At 43.8% G+C, this 18,365-nt stretch overlaps 2 protein-coding genes and 1 long non-coding RNA gene across 11 annotated transcripts in view; 1 reads left to right on the top strand and 2 right to left on the bottom strand.

Annotated features, from left to right (window-relative positions):
* Window positions 1–2,832, bottom strand: part of LOC110500717 (echinoderm microtubule-associated protein-like 3) — a 50,873-nt gene extending 48,041 nt beyond the window's left edge. For 3 of the 6 annotated variants that reach the window (XM_036958162.1, XM_036958164.1, XM_036958165.1), the window contains exon 1: window positions 2,318–2,830. In XM_036958162.1, coding sequence (XP_036814057.1) covers window positions 2,318–2,342 — 25 coding nt within the window. In that variant the 5' untranslated portion in view covers window positions 2,343–2,830. Of the gene's footprint in view, window positions 1–2,317 lie in introns of all 6 variants that reach the window. The other 3 variants (XM_036958160.1, XM_036958161.1, XM_036958163.1) reach the window with 3 other exon arrangements.
* Window positions 2,833–2,892: 60 nt separating this feature from the next.
* On the top strand, window positions 2,893–5,627 carry LOC110500716. Its single transcript, XR_002470150.2, has 3 exons — window positions 2,893–3,116; window positions 3,335–3,496; window positions 3,969–5,627. It is a non-coding gene; the product is annotated as an uncharacterized LOC110500716 (long non-coding RNA).
* A 2,023-nt stretch (window positions 5,628–7,650) lies between these two features.
* Window positions 7,651–18,124, bottom strand: si:dkey-28a3.2. 4 transcript variants are annotated; one of them, XM_021578233.2, is made up of 8 exons: window positions 17,961–18,124; window positions 13,381–17,107; window positions 11,119–12,060; window positions 10,846–10,901; window positions 10,703–10,764; window positions 10,136–10,453; window positions 9,925–10,030; window positions 7,651–9,816 (listed from the first exon to the last, which is right to left on the bottom strand). In XM_021578233.2, exons 2-7 carry the CDS (start codon window positions 16,876–16,878, stop codon window positions 9,933–9,935), a joined length of 4,974 nt encoding a protein of 1,657 aa, XP_021433908.2. In that variant the 5' UTR covers window positions 16,879–17,107; window positions 17,961–18,124; the 3' UTR covers window positions 7,651–9,816; window positions 9,925–9,932. The 4 variants fall into 4 exon arrangements, with proteins under 4 accessions (XP_021433908.2, XP_021433907.2, XP_021433909.2 ...); XM_021578232.2 differs by having other exon boundaries at window positions 7,651–9,666; XM_021578234.2 differs by having other exon boundaries at window positions 7,651–9,619.
* Between the last annotated feature and the right edge of the window lie 241 nt (window positions 18,125–18,365).

The following is an 18,365-nucleotide window of genomic DNA, read 5'->3' as shown; positions in this document are numbered from 1 at the left end:
ATTGACCATAACCTGTTGTTTAGAAAACATATGTTTTATGGCTTTTCAACCTGGATCCAGAGCTATCTATCTAATATAACACAGAGGGTTTTCTTTCATGGAAGTCTCTATAATTTCAAACATGTAGGAGGGGTGTACCGCAGGGCAGCTCTCTAGGCCCTCTACTCTTTTCTATTTTTTTCCAATGACCTGCCACTGGCATTAAACAAAGGCTTTGTGTCCATGTATGCTGATGATTCAGCCATATTCGTGTCAACAACCACAGCTAATGAAGTCACTGAAACCCTAAACAAATAGATGCAGTCTGTTTCGGAATGGGTGGCAATTAATAAACTGGTCCTGAACGTCTCTAAAACTAAGAGCATTGTATTTGGTACAAATTAGTTTCTAAGCTCTAGACCTCAGCTGGATCTGGTAATGAATGGTAATGGCTGTTGAACAAGTTGAGGAGACTAAATGACTTGCTGTTACCGTAGATTGTAAATGTCATGGACCAAAACATATAGATTCCATGGTAGTAAAAATGGGGAGAGGTCTTTCCATAATAAAAGAGATGCTCTGCTTTTTTGACACCACACACAAAAAAAGCAAGTCCTGCATGCTCTAGTTATATCTTATCTTGATTATTATCCAGTCATGTGGTTAAGTGCTGCAATGAAAGACCTAGTTAAGCCATAGCTGGCCCAAAACAGAGCGGCACGTCTTGCTCTACATTGTAATCGGAGCACGTCTTGCTCTACATTGTAAGAGTTGAGGAGAGACTGACTGCATCACTTCTTTTTATTAGAAACATTAATGTATTGAAAATTCCAAATGGTTTGCAGTCAACTTACACACAGCTCTGACACACCCACTTACCCCACCAGACATGCCAAAAGGGGTCTTTTCACAGTCTCCAAATTCAAGAACGCGTTCAGTATTATAGAGCCATTAGTGTATGGAACTCCTTTCCATCTCATATTGCTCAAATGAACAGCAAACCTGGTTTCAAAAAACAGATATATCAACCCCTCACGGGACACAACGCTTCTACCTTGTTTGTGTGTGAATGTATTGATTTGTAGGCTGTGTGTGCCATTTTTACATTTATGTAGTTATGTCCTTGATCTGTTTTTGTCTATTAATGTTCTGTATTATGTATTATGTCATGTTACATGTATTATGTGGACCCCAGGAACCCAGGAGAAGTAGCTACTGCTTTCGAAACCAGCTAATGGGGACCCTAATAAAATACCAAATACTATGATACATCACAGTTTACATCACCCATTAAAAGTTCCATTGCCAAGGCAGTAGCAGCATATCCAATGCTACTGCAAAATGGGAGGGGGGGGGAGGGGGGGGGGGTAATTAATAACAGCCACAAACTGAATATCTGTAATTTCCATTTAAAACCATGCCCAAAGATGTCTGGGTGAGAGATGGGTAGGTACCCCCAAATTAGTTCATGCATCACATCTTGAACACCCATCATGTCAATATGCTGTTTATAGTTATAGTTCCTCTCTCTTGCTTGATCTAGGAACCTTTGAAGTTTCTCAAGTGCAGATGATGGTCCAACAACTACAGTGACTGTAGAACTCTGACAGGGCTTTAAATGCATCCACAACTACAGACAGATTAAATTGTGTCAAGCCTGTTCCTCAATGCACTGAACTAACTTCCACATAGGACTGTCACCCTAGAACTTTGAATATGACTGTTGTTTCAGCGTGATCGAGGAGCTTATAGTGAGTGATACTATTCAAATTAAAATCAATCCATTTGAATGCATCCCTGTTTATTGGTGTAGCTAATGGGGTTGCCTTGCCATAGAAACAGTCAAGAGACCACAAACTAAGGAACTAACCTGGCAAAAAGTAATCTAGCATCCTACCCAATTGGGAGAGAACATTCTAGATATCATTCTGTTCCCACGTCTGCCATTCACCAAATATTCCATATGCACACCCTATCTCAAGAGAGATGATGGGGGATATAAATGACTTTGTTTCACACCTACCTATAGTATACAACAAAGTTAATTTTTATGATTTAAAACAGTGAACATAGCAAAATCCTTACAAAATCCTTACAAACTGAAAGCACATAACATCATTGGCCCTAGGTTATCATCAAATTGCGATTACTCCTTTAAACAATTGCAAAGGTGTGTTTTCAGTTTTTCAATTGCATGTTTCGCACAAACTACACATGCTGCTTTGTAATTTGCAGACTGATACGCCCACATAAGTAACTGTGTGGTTGACATACAGAAAGAAGCAACTCAAAGTCTGAAATTGTTAAATACAAATACGATTTTAGATGCTTTACTTACCTAGGCTATTCGTAGAACCATCCATGACTGATCGCCCAGAAGTTATTTACTGTCTTCTAAGAGTGGAGTTTGTTTTGGGGTGTATTTTCCATGCTGCTGCTCGAACCCGGAGCGTGTCAGAAGTCACACTCGGGAGCTCGCGCTGAAGTTGTTTCTTTAGAAAAGAGAGGAGACACGCATGGCAACGTGCGCAGTTGCTAGAGAGGATTGTGTTCCCCCCCCAAAATAGAATGCACTCAAATACTTTACACAAATCCAGGAAATGAGCTGAACATTGGGGGGCACAAGTGCACAATCGCCCAATATATTCACAATACACTCCGCACCAGAATTTCCCAAATTATGCTCGTGGAGACAAGTATGGTATAACTATCCCCCTGTTTTGCGATGGCTATGTGTGTATGTAATAATAATATGCTCCTTACTGAAACGTTGTAAAACTACTTTTTGAGTTACACCCCCTGTCATCCAAAAGTTCTGTTCAACTGATATTTTTAATTCACAGAGATTTCCTGCCACCTGGTGGCGTGTTTTTGTACTTATCTTCAACGACACGATGGCGGAACTAAAGCTCGGCGTCTTTGTTTTTGTAATGATGGGGGAACAAAAACCTGCTTGAACCAGGAAATGCATCCGGGGGTTCTACATGGAGTGACATGTCTGAAGGAGACGTGATACGATGGAGAATCTCACCACACTGTTACCTCTACGTATAACTTGCGAGCTTCTAAGGTCACTCAAGTTGAATTGTCACATATTATGTGACGTAGTCATAAATTGAATGGCTACTTATAGCTAGGTAAAAGATACAGTATGTTGTCCTGTGTTTATGTCTGTTGTGTCATGCTCCCATCAAAACCACAGAGATTGATCTGCACATATGTTTTGCAAGCTGTCACAATATATTAATATTAGTACAATATATTAATATTAGTGCAGATTCATAGTGTCACTGTACTATTTGTCCCATCTGCTTATCTTGTTAATCATGTCAGCTTCACTCACTCTCTTTTGTAGGAGCCACATGATGCATGAACCATGAACTGTGCCTGCTGTCTACTACGGTTCCAGAGTGTATGGTTCCTGGCCCCCTCTGTCAGAGCAGCTGTCCAACATGCCACCCTGTGTCAGACAGCCACAGAATTTTCCCTAATTACACTACACAACACCTGTGGCCAGGTATGTCACACCCTAAATCCATAGGAATTTCCCCAGGTAATCACATCGACATGGTAGTTCAATTTGAGTGGATAGCGATGGGTGATCGTTAACCTCAATCGTAGGGTTAGGGGTTAGGTGAACCCCAGTTGTAACTAACCTGATTCATCTTATAAACCAATTCATTATTAGAAACAAATGCACCAGATTAGGGTTGGAATGAAAACCTACAGGATAGTAGCTCTCCAGGAACAAGGTTGGAATGAAAACCTACAGGATAGTAGCTCTCCAGGAACAAGGTTGGAATGAAAACCTACAGGATAGTAGCTCTCCAGGAACAAGGTTGGAATGAAAACCTACAGGATAGTAGCTCTCCAGGAACAAGGTTGGAGAGCCCTGCACTACGGTGTATCAAGTTACCCTTTCATGCATTTTGTTGAACTATGTTGACTGCTTGTACCTCCTCATCAATGCATTTCCTCGTCCTCAACAGGCACTGAGGCGTTTCCATGACAGCCCTGGATGTTATAAGAGCCAGCTCGTACCCACAGACCTAAGAGGACGAGGATAGAATAAATTACAAGTCACTGATAACTCATGATGACCTGTTTGAGAGGGTGGCCAGGAAGGCCAAGACCAAAGCCACCTTCAACGGAGCGGTGGATGTCTTCAGTAAGAGGGGAATATGGCGTCGAGGTCACGTAGAGTTCATTTACGCAGCCTTGAAGAAGGTGCCAGAGTTCATGTGGAACGGGACCTTACAGTTTACAACAAGCTGTTGGATGTTTTCCCCAAGGAGGTGTTTGTGCCCAGGAACTTTATCCAGTGCATGTTCAACCACTACCCCTGACAGCAGGAGTGCGGGGTGCACCTGCTGGAACAGATGGCGAACTAGTGGTGGCAAAGTTAACGTAGGGGCGTGCTAGTGGGCGTGGCCAATTGTGTGGTCTCTGACCAGATATTTTAATGACCCTCTTCTTGGCCACAGGCACAGTTTTGCTATTTTAAAGCTAATTTCCTGCAATACTACACATTTTGCCATAGCTTATGCTATCGGAGTGACTCAAATGTAACAAAATCAATGGGGGCCCATGCCATGACACTTGGAATTTTAGATTCTCTCTGACTCTAGTTTTTAGTGGTGATTGTTAGTTGTCAAATATTATCTTATTTAAAAAATATATAGGTCTGTTATCTTTTCTACATACTTTACATCCAGTTCTGTCGTTTATATTTATACTGACAACATTTTACCAAACCCCACATTTGTATTGTTTGTTTTTTGAAATTATTTTTCGTGGCGGCAACAATTTAGCAGCGGTTGCCCGCCCCTGCTGAATATAGGGGTAACACTGGTGTGTGTGAGAGAGAGAGAGAGAGATTTGGCCCACTGTTTTCAGAACAGTGGCTCTCAAACCATTAAAATATGAAGCGAGATATTTCATTGTCAGACCCTTGTTTTGTCATTCATTCATGTTCTGTATAATCAGGTATCATGTTCTGTATAATCACGTATCATGTTCTGTATAATCAGGTATCATGTTCTGTATAATCAGGTATCATGTTCTGTATAATCAGGTATCATGTTCTGTATAATCAGGTATCAAGTTCTGTATAATCAGGTATCATGTTCTGTATAATCAGGTATCATGTTCTGTATAATCAGGTATCATGTTCTGTATAATCAGGTATCATGTTCTGTATAATCAGGTATCATGTTCTGTATAATCAGGTATCATGTTCTGTATAATCAGGTATCATGTTCTGTATAATCAGGTATCAAGTTCTGTATAATCAGGTATCATGTTCTGTATAATCCGGTATCATGTTCTGTATAATCCGGTATCATGTTCTGTATAATCAGGTATCATGTCAAATGTCCAGACTTAAGGTCCAGATCTTCAGGGACAAGATTCACCCTATGAGGAAGTACCAGCGCATCTTCTGATGGTTCCCCAAGTTCAAGCACGCCAACCCCTTCCCCGTCCCCCTGCAGCTCCCTGCAGCTCCCCATTGGCTAGGTGCAACTCCAGATGATGCACTGCAAACATATGGTTCTCAATGTTGTTACCAGTCAAAAGCTTGGACACACCTACTCATTCCAGGGTTTTCTTTATTTTTCATATTTTCTACATTTTAGAATAATAGTGAAGACGTCAACACTATAAAATAACACATGGAATCATGTAGTAACAAAAAAAGTGTTAAACAAATCAAAATATATTTATATTTGAGGTTCTTCAAAGTAGCCACCCTTGATGACAGCTTTGCACACTCTTGGCATTCTCTCAACCAGCTTCACCTGGAATGCTTTTCCAACAGTCTTGAAGGAGTTCCCATAGATGATTGTGGAGGCCAGTTCATCTGATGCAGCACTCCATCACTCTCCTTCTTAGTCTAATACCCCTTACACAGCCTGGAGGTGTGTTGTTTCATTGTCCTATTGAAAAACAAATGATAGTTCCACTAAGCTCAAACCAGATGGGATGGTGTATTGTTGCAGAATGCTGTGGCAGCCATGCTAGTTAAGTGTGCCATGAATTCTAAATAAATCACTGACAGTGTCACCAGCAAAGCACAACCACACCATCACACCTCCTCTATGCTTCACGGTGGGAACCACACATGCAGAGATCATCTGTTCACCAACTCTGCGTCTCACAAAGACATGGCGGTTGGAACCAAAAATCTAAAATTCATTAGACTCATTAGCCCAAGGGACAGATTTCCACCAGTCTAATGTCCATTGCTCGTGTTTCTTGGCCCAAGCAAGTCTCTTATTCTCATTGGTGTCCTTTAGCAGTGGTTTCTTTGCAGCAATTCGACCATGAAGGCCTGATTCACGCAGTCTCCTCTGAACAGTTGATGTTGAGATGTCTGTTAATTGAACTCTGTGAAGCATTTATTTGGGCTGCAGTTAACTCTAATGAACTTATCCTCTAGAGCAGAGGTAACTTTGGGTCTTCCTTTCCTGTGGCGGTCCTCATGAGTGACAGTTTCATCATAGCGGCTGATGGTTTTTGCAACTGCAGGGGAAGAAACTTTAAAAGTTCTTAAAATTTTCCAGATTGACTGACCTTCATGTCTTCAAGTAATGATAGACTGCCATTTCACTTATTTGAGCTGTTCTTGACATAATATGGACTTGGTCTTCTACCAAAAAAGGCTATCTTCTGTATACCATCCCTACCTTGTCACAACACAACTGATTGGCTCAAATGCATTAAGAAGGAAAATGTCACAAATTAACTTTTAACAAGGCACACCTATTAATTGAAATGCATTCCAGGTGCCAAAAGGCCCCTAGACTCTCAGACCATGAGAAACAAGATTCTCTGGTCTGATGAAACCAAGATTGAACTCTTTGGCCTGAATGCCAAGTGTCACGTCTGGAGGAAAACCTGGCACCATTCCTAAGGTGAAGCATGGTGGAGGCGGCGTCATGCTGTGGGGATGTCTTTTGGCAGCAGGGAGACTAGTCATTGTTGTGGAGGAGGAACATCGCCGTAGCGTTTGAGAGGGAAGCAGTTAATAGCTACAGGACTGTGACAGCCCATTCCTCTACCAGAGAGAGTATTAGCTGGAGAGAGAGCCTTTATCATAACTAACTCTTCCTTGTCAGGTCACTCTTGGCCCCCATAAAAATCTGGTAATAGGATTTCATTAAATCAGTGGATTTAATACCGAAGTATACTGTACCCACCTATTGTCAACTTGTAGGTTTCAAGAAACCAAGCTTAGGTACTTATTTAACCCAACGCCCTCTAAACTAATTTAATGTTGTCGTAAATGTCTTTGAAAAGGCTCTTGCGCTTACTTTTAATTAGCACCGTGTCAAGATTCAAGAAAGCCTCAAATCAGGAAAAATATAAAATATACAACTGATGTACATAATCTCTTATGCGTACCCTACTGTTTTCATTATATTTGGAACTTTGTACCTGAGTGAAGGGTGACAACCTAAATCAGTGTTGAAACTAGTGTGCATTGACATTAACTCAGTCAACTGCCTTCATGGTAAATATATATCACCTTTTAAAAACATTTGGACAGTTGAAGTGAATTGGTGATGCACATTGTTGACTTATCGTTAAGTATTGTTGACAATGGGGATACAGTTATGGCCTCATATACACCCTCCTTGATAGTGCCAGCTAGCAATAAATCAGAACCACTTTTAAAAGATAGAAAAAAGGGTTTATTAGTACCGAAAAGGCATTTGAACATTCCCTTTTAAAACAGACAAGGTAGGAACCAATTCAAAGAGGTACATTCTCATCAGGTGTCATCATACAGCGTGGTCAGTGTCCCCTGTACATTTACAGTTTGCTTACAGCTGTACAAGAAGAAGTTAATCACAGTACAATCTGTTTTCAATGCATTTTTCAGTCTGTTAAGACCACAGAAGACTGACTTCCAAAGCTTCGTGCTCTATAGGACGTTAATTGTCAGTATATTGGTGAACCAAAAACAACACAAATGGAAGTCCATTCCACACATTTTCTGTTACATATAGGAAGTATAGAAACATCCAAGCAGCAGGCCTATGGATCTTACATATTTTTTTGTATGTTTACAAAGTAATAAAAAATACATATGCTGATAATTGATTGTTAAATCAGGGATACAATTAAATAAAAAATGTAATAATCTATATCTGTGCCACTGACTGATTGTTCAGACTAAATAAAAGGCATTCAAAATAATGTATTCAGTATAAATAGACAAGGAAATATGAAATCAGATCAGAAACAAAACGAGAGCAACAATTAAGTGATCGGCAATCAGATACATTAAAAGGGTTTTGACATTTCAGCACCCCTTTAAACATAACGATTGTGTGTTGTATTTACAGTGCAGAAATACATTTGTCAAGTCAGCATTACAGAAACAATGTTTACATTTATTAAAAGGAAGAACATTTTTATATATTCCAGAACAACGATTTATGAAAACAATGTTGTTTTGTGTGTCAAATAAGTATTTCGAAGAGTCAGTCTTGTAGATACAGTATGCTGCATGAAAAATAATTATACCAGTACTTTTTAGGACATATTTAGAATACCCTCATGCAAGGATGTCCCTTGTGAAAAGGGAAGAAATAAAACTGAATTGTCTTGGACCTGAATAACAAATTGTTAATACAGTACAAAACTTTATACAAAACTGATAGTATGTGAGAAATATTAAATAAACATATCATTAAGTAAAATTATAAAATGTACTGTATGTACAGACGAATATCAATCATTGAACAATTGATCACCTGTAGACCATTTCAATGGATGCATGGTCTCCAAGGTCTGCTATTTACCCTTAAAAACCTAGATCATATAGATCCTGGTACATTGAGGAGTAAGGACACATTCATTCAGATTGAAGAACATCACTGACCTGTTTGTTATGGACACATAATAGGGAGGTTAAGTTGACCCAGTGCTGTGGATTGAGGAAGAGCCCTGACTGTGCTTTAGTATGTTATACAGCACAACGACATTATAGAGCCCAGTGACATCTCTTATTGATATATTATTTTGGTTTAGGGCACAGGAGACATGGTGTAGTAGTAGTAGTGAATGATTATCGCTACAATATGGCGCTATCAAAAACATCAAGAAGGCCTCCCGAGTGGCGCAGTGGTCTAGAGATTCTGGGTTCGAGTCCAGGCTCTGTCGCGGCCTGCCGCAACCGGGAGACCCATGAGGCAGTGCACAATTGGCCCAGTGTCGTCCGGGTTAGGGGAGGGTTTGGCCGGCAGGGATGTCCTTGTCCCATCGCGCACTGGAGACTCCTGTGGCGGGCCGGGCGTAATGCATGCTGACACAGTCGCCAGGTGTTTCCTCCGACGCATTGGTGCAACTGGCTTCCGGGTTAAGCGGGCATTGTGTCAAAGAAGCAGTGTGGCTTGGTTGGGTTGAGTTGAGTTTCGGGGGGACGCACGGCTCTCGACCTTCGCCTCTCCCGAGTCCGAACAGGAGTTGCAGCGATGGCACAAGATTGTAACTACCAATTGGATATGACGAAATTGGGGGGAAAAAGGGGGAAAAAACCCCAGCAAGAAGATACATTCGTGGGTATGTGTAGATGTGTGGGTCTATCCCAAAGTTCATGAGGTAAAGCTTGCCTCTTGTCGTTCCATGTCCCCTATACAGATATACAGTTCCAAGTTTAGTTCATCCTTTGTAGAGGAACTGCTCCGGAAAAGATAATACACAAAAGAAAACAGCAGAAATGTTTTCACTTCCTCTATTGTTTTATGCTGTCTGGAATTGAGCTATTTGTGCTTCTGCAAATTAGGACAAGTAGGTAGGACGTAAACAATGTGTCGTGAAAACGTGTTCCTACAGACAGACAAGAATACACCCCTTGGTATACAGAGAGCTACGGTCAACATTATGATATACAGACATGGATGGTGTCTGTACAGTTATGAAGGCTCAAATGCTCACCTTAGCCCTCAGAGTCTTTTAATCGTTCTGGAGCTTTTGCTGTTCGTCGGGTATGACGAGTCCTCTGTATCAACCATTACTTCTGCTGGGAGGTTGGCACTGTCCCCTGAAACAAAATGTGCTTGGATATAACATAAATACTCTACCACATTTCCCCATCTCCAGGAACAGGAAGAACTCTGGGCCCTCTAATATAATACAGCCTAATTACCTCCCATCGTCCCACTGTGCTGCTGCAGCTGGCTGGTGAAGAAGCGTTCTCTCCTGGACACCTGCTCGTCCCAGGCCTCTAGGATGCGAAGGTGCTCCGGGGACTCCAGGCTCAGGGTATCTGGGTGGGCCTCGTCGATGTGGGCCCTCACCCCCTCCAGGCTGTGGGAGTACTGGAGCTCCCCGCACACCATGCACACCAGCAGCTGGTTCAGCGGGTCGTAGTCCATGAGGTAGCGATTCCTCCATACAACATCCGAGATGGCGCCGTCATAGTTGTCGCCAAGATCGTCGTGTAGGAAAAGGAGCTCTGATTCGTCTATAGGAAAGATAGTGGTATTGTGAGACATGGAACTTTAGGATTTTGTGAACTGGTCAGTCGGGCCAGTAGACTGCAATTTCTACTAGTCCATGATGACTTTCTACTAGCCAGGGGTCCAACATATTTGTATAAATATTTGGGCTAGTTTGCCATATTTTCTACTAAGGCAACAAGGTTACTCTAAGAAAGGCCATTAGCTATAGCTAGATTTAGGATTAAAGGATCTAGAAGTATCAAATGTTTTACCTTCTAAAGGTTCAGTTTGGCCAAAGTCAGGAAAGTAGCCCATGTCTGTCTCTGTGGAAGTACTATGGAAAAAAGGACATCAGTTATGATTACTACCAACACACACATTGAGGTAACAGAAACAGAGAGAACTTGTCTCTCACCTCAGAAGTAGTTCAGAGTCCTCGGAGGTGTTGAACCACCGGTCAGGATCCTGTTCCTTTGGTTGAGAAAAAAACAAAAAGAGTTAGTCAGCCCTAAAAAAAAATGAACTGACTAAGAGGAATGAAAGTTACCGAAGGCTGAATCCTCATCCCTTGGTATCAATGCATGATTTAAGCAAAGTTACGGTTCAGTCAATGGTTAAACATACAATTCTGACTTATTACAATTTTATATGGCCTTTTCTTTGAAATGTTGACCATTGAAAATGTTACCTGTGTCTCCATCTCCTCAAGCAGCTGTTGAGGATGATGAGTGTTAGTGATGATGGGCTGCCAGTTGACCGAGGGCCTCTTCTCTGTCATCTCCCCATCTCTCATTGCTTTCCTGGCTCTCTGCTCCTTCTTCCTCACCCTCCAGTACTCCCTCTTCTTCCTCAGAGTCTCCTCTTCCGACTCCCCCGGCACTGGCTTGGGCGGACCCATTGGGCTTATGTAGATAGGGCTTTTGGTGAGCCCCTGCAATGTCGGCAATCGTACATTTTGTACATTCCCACTTTGAGAAATCTGAGCACCTTGATATTTGAAAGGAGTCTGTGTTGGGGTGAAAGAGGATGTTTGACTGGGAGGCTGAATGGGTAAGAGTTTTATGCTAGTCAAAGGGTTGGGAGGAGGTGTGAGAGTAGCGATGGGTGAGGTATCGGTGTCTGAGGTTTCCTGCACTCGCAGTCTCCATTTTAGAACGCGGGGCGAGTTGGCGCTCAATCCTGGGGCCGCTTCCTGTTGGTTCTCCACCAATAGCAGCCCGTCTTTCTTCCCCTCACTCAATGGGGGGACAGTGACACCACCTCCAAAAGGGAGGGACACGGTACTGAAGCTATGAGATGTCTGTGGGGACCCTGTGTCACCAATGGGTGAATTGGAGATACTGGTACAGTTGACAGGAGGGTTGAGCTGTGTTGTATCATATGTCTGTCCCATGTTGGAGGTGGTGGGGTCTCCAACCAGAAGTGTAGGGATGTTGGTGACCATGCTGAGGCTAGCCTTGGGTCCAGAAGCAGGGGGAGATATAGGCTGGGGAGAAATAGGCTGGGGAGATATAGGCTGGAGAAGTGGGGAGGACTGCAGTTTGAGCAATGGTGCTGTGTGTAAACCGAAGCTTCCGCTTCTCTGCACTGGTCTCTGTGTGTGTGTCTTCACAGTGAGGAGATTCGAAACCTGAAACACAAATCAATGAATTCGTTTACATTCGTTTTATGTCACAATATACAGTATCAGTTATAACCAAGGTTATTTCATCTATTTGGTGATCTTTACAAAAATGTACTTGTTTAGGTTTGTCCAGTTCTCAGAATATATATCCCATATATATCCCCCTCTTCCTCAATTAGACTGAGCAAAAATATAAAACGCAACATGTAAAAGTGTTGGTCCCATGTTTCATAAGCTGAAATTAAAGATCCCAGAAATGTTCCATACACACAAAAAGCATTTCTCAAATTTTGTGCACAAATTTGTTTACATCCCTGTTAGTTAACATGTATCCTTCGCCAAGATAATCCATCCACCTGACAGGTGTGGCATATTAAGAAGCTGATTAAACACCATGACCATTACACAGGTGCACCTTGTGCTGGGGGAAGCAAAAGGCCAACCTAAACCGAATGGCGTCGTGTGGATGAGCGGTGTGCTGATGTCAACGTTGTGAACAGAGTGGCGTGAGGTTTTGGTATGGGCAGGCATAAGCTACAAACAATGAATACAATTACATTTTATTGTTGTCAATTTGAATGCCCAGAGATACCGTGACAAGATCTTGGAGGCCCATTGTTGTGCCATTCATCCCGCCATCACCTCGTGTTTCAGCATGATAATGCACGGCACCATGTCGCAAGGATCTATACAAAATTCCTGGAAGCTAAAAATGTCCCGGTTCTTCCATGGCATGCACACTCACCAGACATGTCACCCATTGAGCATGTGTGGGATGCTCTGGATCTATGTGTACAGCGTTTTCCAGTTCCCGCCAATATCCAGCAACTTTGCACAGCCATTGAAGAGTGGTACAACATTCAGCAGCCTGATCAATTCTATGCAAAGGCGATGTTGCGCTGCTTGAGGCGAATGGTGGTCACACCAGATACTGACTGGATTTCCGATCCATGCCCCTAATTTTTATTTAAAGGTTGTCTGTGACCAACAGATGCGTATCTGTATACACAGTGATGTGAAATCCATAGATTAGGGCATAACGAATTTTACTCAGTAAAATCTATGAAATTGTTGCATTTATATTTTTGTTCAGTATAGGTTCATGGTATTTCAGTTGGACTTGACAGTGGGCCTGACCAGAAGACATTCTGTAAGCACCTACAATGCTTTGCAAACTACATCAGTTCCACACTCCAATTGACATAACCCCTAAACATACTTCTGCCTCAAATTTTATTGAAATGAGAGGTATAGGGCTACCATTGTGAATGACAAAATCTGCAGTGATGAAATGTAATATCAAGATTACAAATGACATCCACCCACCTGTGCTGCTTTGAGGGCCAGTCGTCTGCTGTAGTCCCCCCGTCTCAGCCCCCCTCCTCCCTGCCTGACCGTCCTAGCTCTCTGCTGCCTCTTCATCATCCTCCAGTACTCCCTCTTCTTCTCCAGAGTCACATTCTGGCCTGTCACCGCTGGGGCGTGCTGATGTTGCTGAAGTTGTAGTTGATTTTGAGGTTGTTGATAAGGTGGTTGTTGTTGATGTTGAATTTCATGTTGTTGATGAGGTGGTTGTTGTTGTTGTTGTTGAGGCTGATGGTGTAGCTTTGGGGGTTCTGGGGAACAGCAGTGATGGTGTCCTGCTTTTTTGGCACGCAGCCTCTGGGCTCTGCGAGGGAGAGGGAGCGGCGGTTCACTGGAAGCTGCCGTGTGGGACCAAGAGTGTGTGGGTGTGTGAGAGGGTGGTTCAGAGGGAGGGGGAGCTGGGAAAGACAGACTTTCAGTGCAAGGACTTGACAGGGGAGAGTCCTTAGGATGAGGACTCAATGGACAAATGGTTACCTGGCAGGATGGCAGGGCGTCAGCGTCCACCTGCCATCCTTTGACCTCCAACGATAGGTCACCAGATAGGGAGACCTTCTCATCTTCCAGGGTGAGCAGAGGTAGATTTGGCTTGACCTCCATCTGGACGGAAGCATCCTCGTAGGAACATGTCTGAGGATCACTTTTACAAGGCAGCTGTTCTGTTTTCCAGTCAGCCACAGTGCTGAGCGATTCCTCCAGCAGCTTCTTCATAGAAGCCACCACTAAGAGAGTGGTGGCCTGGCTGTCAGCACTCAAGGCTGGGTCTGGTGGCTCGGTCTGTGGTGGCGGTGAACACCGGGACGGTTTGATATCAACACAGAGGGGTTGTTCCAGTGGAGGACATGGAGCGTCTGTTGAGGTTGATCCTCTCTCTTGTTTGATTTGGTCTCCCTGTGGAGACATGGACACACTGGTGTTTGAGAGAGGCTTGATGGTCAGTGTGTGGTTGACATTGGGAATGGCGACAGCTAATCGTGCTAACCTTTGGTTCCGCCTCTTGTGTGAGGCAGTCTTTCCCCTAGCTTGAACTCCTTGCCTTAGGCGGGTGGCGCGGGCCGCCCTCTGCTCTCGTTTCTTTACCCTCCAGTACTCTCTCTTCTTAGCCATCTTTTCCTCCTCTGTTAGCTTTGGGTCCAAGTTGAGCGCTGCTGATGCTGTAGAAGCTTTGACAGCCATCTGCATGACCCAGCTAGCCGGCTTCGGTATCGCTGTAGACAAACCAGGAAAGGTGTTTTGAATGTTTTGAGGGTGTGTGAGGGTGATCCGACTCTGGGGCTGGACAACTGTGTGTGGATTAGGAAGGTTTTTCGGGGGGCTGCCTGAAACTAACTTGGGAGGCTTTCTGATTGACAGGCCGATGGGAGGACAGGAGACCTTAACTTGAGCAGGACGGATTAGAGGTGGTGGGTTGACCCGTATTTGATGTACCACATTACTAGATGTATCACCAGTGGGTTTGGGAAGCAGTTGGTGTTGGCGGTGTATGTTAGGGTTGGTAAATGAATTATTAACAGGCATCCCACCGATGACACCAATTTCATCCCCTGTCTCTTTTGCTTCTGTAATGAGATACATTTGGGGAATGGTATTGGTCAATGTACCGTCCTCCTTGATGAACCCTCCAATGGTCTCTGAGGCGCTGGTGTGGGTAGGCCCATTTCCTGTTGGTTGTGGCAGTGTGTTGCAGCCCGCCGCTCTCGCCTTCCTCATATCCTCCAATATGCTCTGGTACCGGTTGACTCTTCGCATCAGAGCATCCTTCTCCTTCATCTTAGCGCGGACTTCCACTGACAGCTTAGCTCGCTGTTCCCGCTTCTTGACACGCCAGTATTCCCGCTTCCGGGCCACCCTCTGCTCGGGTGTCTCCGTTGGGTCCTCTCGGAGTGCGTTGCGGGTTTTGAAGGCTGTAGCATGACAGGGGGACTTTCTCATGTTTCTCTGACCCAGGAAATTCCTTTGGGCGTCAATGAACCTCTGTCTCGGAGTCCTACAACGGACCATACCTTGGCTAGTGTTGATAAACTGCCCTGGACCAGGAAGCCTTCTGCTTGGTTCCCCTTCTAGTTTAAAACCAATGACATTCGATGCCATGCCAGTCTGCATTGTTGGTTCAGCGTCCTGCGGATTCTCTACTTTTACCTGAACAGTCTGTTGATTAGCATTGACTGCAGTTAGCTTAGCCAGGACTGAATCCTCAGACTCCCTTTTGACTACAACGCTAGCCACTGCTCTGGCGTTCTTCAGCAGGCGTCCGGCTGAGATGAACGGGACCCTGACTCTATTAACACACTGCCTATGGCCCTGTCCACTCAAAGCAGACGGAGGACGTTCAATGACCACGTTGGGTAACATTCCAGCTTTTTGCAACGTTATCTCCATGTTCGTGATTCTCTCTCTAGTCTTTGTTAACCTAACCGCCTGCTTCGCTCTCTGTTCTCGCTTCTTGATGCGCCAATTCTCTCTGCGCTTGGTGGCTTTGTCCTCCTCAATCTCCAGTGTAGCTGATGTGTCGTTGATACAACTAACTTCTTGGGCTGTGACCGGGGCACGCTTTGTCCCACCTAGTTGTGTTACTTTCATCCCTATAGGCCTACCCTCTGGTTTGGGAATGAGGGCAGGGGTAGGCTGATTGGTCACGATGGACAACCCTGAGGTAATGTTAGCAGTTAGCGGTCCAGGCTGAACACGCACTGTAACTTGTGTCTCAGTAAACGCATCAGGCCTTGATACACTCTGGGTGGCCAGTTGCTTCTGTGTTGACACTACAGGAGAGCTGCCATTCAGAACAGTCATTCCACCCTGTGGTTGGTGAGGTGCAGAACCTGAGGGTCTCACAGCCACTCTTCCCAGAGGCAAGGAGGAGCCACTGTTGAGCAGCACTCCGTTGGGTTTGGCTGAGGTAACCGTTCCGATCACAGTGCCCCCTGTTGGGGAACTTTTCACCGCCATCTTGCAGACCATCGCACCTTCTCCTAGACCTGCACTGGACGTTGGGAACGGAGGCAAGACTTTGTCAAGTTTTATCCTCTGGAACCATTTTTCCTTTTGGTTTGCTAAGGAAGAGTTTTGGTCCTCTTCTTCAGCACTATGGTTCAGATGATAGGAGATAGCAGAACCCTTTCCCTTTAATAAAACTACAGGTGCACCACTGACATTGGTTTGGTAGGAACCATCGCTATTCAACAAAGTGGGGGCAGACCCTGCCATTGAACAAGAGGCACTGGGATTCAACACCATAGAGGTTAGGGTCTTATGGACTGCATTTCTGCCCAAGGAGTTACACACTCTGTTTGTATCTTTTTCCCTCTTGACCTCTGACAGCTTGGCCCTCTGCTCTCGTTTCTTGGTCTTCCAGTACTCTCTCTTTTGGGCGAGTGTGGCATCGTCGAACTCTGAGGCTGGACGGTAGCGCTGACCCCGTGGGCTGCCAGCCCCTCCAGTTCCCTTGGTGGTTGGCATGCTAGTTGCTGATTGGTCACCTCTCGTGCTCTTCACCAAACTGTGCTGGCTGCAGAATCTTCACTCATCCCACTCTCCTTAGTCCAATGTTCACCTGATATGGATGCTGTCAGCCTTTAGACTACATTGTTGTATGCTATTGAGTAACATCCTATAGGTCTTGTTATGTCCGTCTCCCATCTCTGGTGGTCACCAGCCACATCTTGACATTAACAGATAACGGATGGTCCTGAAAATTAGAATAAACAACACGCTTAGCGAGACAAATATACTAATCTAATAGATCTTGGGAAATGTGATTGTTTGCTGACATATATCACATCTTGAAGTTGTTTTTAACTGTTGTCAGTTTAGAACCAAATTAATAAACATACTTCTTCAAACCACATGGTTGCACCCCATTTGTCCATCCCAAAATTAAAGCTAAATATTCAATAGAGTAAATTAAATATTTATATCATTGTCAAGTATTGGCATTTATTAACACAATTTCTGGCTGGCTTAGATGCGTCCTTTATTTGATTAAAGTCAACAAGAAATAACTTGTGCACACCCTATTTAACTGATTTATATAGGCCTAATTAATACAAATAATTTGTGGTTCCTAATTTAGGCTATACAAATGTAATATTTTTTGGCATATGAATCCTGCAACGCATCCAAATGCAGGCTGTGTTCGCTCTCTGACAGCCAGCATCAAAGAGCATGCACAACAACCAGGAAGAGAACAAATGGCACTGTCTCTTTAAACCAAGTCCTCCGTCTATCACAAATTATGTCTGTCGTGTGCCATTTTTCATTCTTTATTTATTCTCATACGAATACCAAATGCAGTGTGCCGACGAGTGCTAAAGCAGAGCCACAAATTCAAACGAAAACCCCCCGGAAAATGTGACACATTTGGTGATATTTATGTCTCTACCAGCGTACAATGGACAATCTCTTCCTCCTCCCCTGTCCACACGGACTGGCGTCTGTCTGCGTGTGTTCCTTGTCTAAATGAATAGAAACGCGTAAATCCAAGCTAGCGGTGAAAGAGTAGGATGGTTGAAAAGGTGTGAAAAAACATGCATTTGCATTACCTGGTAGTTACACCTAACTTTCCGGGATAGTTTGTGAACGTTTGGACAGATATATTGTCAGGACACTGCAGCTACTTCCCTCGAGCCAGCCTTTCTCTCTACCGAAGCCTTCCTTGACAACGTTGAAAAGTACCAGGATGTGGGACCTTGCTGCTTGTGTGTAAACTGCGTCGCGTGGACAGACACAAGCCTCTTAAAGCTGTACTACCACAACAGGGGACAAAATTTGGTTTATAGATGGTCAATGAAACTGAGCAATTTCTATCCATATACTGTGTCTCCAAGATGCCACACATGTCCACCCTATAATAAAGTTGTATTCTAGACTATTGGTAATATAATCGTACCATGTTGGAAAACTGCACCAATCAATACATTAGAATCCAATCAATTAAAGAATTTGTA

This window comes from Oncorhynchus mykiss, chromosome 21, assembly GCF_013265735.2.
Source record: "Oncorhynchus mykiss isolate Arlee chromosome 21, USDA_OmykA_1.1, whole genome shotgun sequence".
Taxonomy (NCBI): Eukaryota; Metazoa; Chordata; class Actinopteri; order Salmoniformes; family Salmonidae; genus Oncorhynchus; species Oncorhynchus mykiss.
Note: the sequence above shows the minus strand (reverse complement) of the source record. Positions and strands in the feature narration are given on the sequence as shown.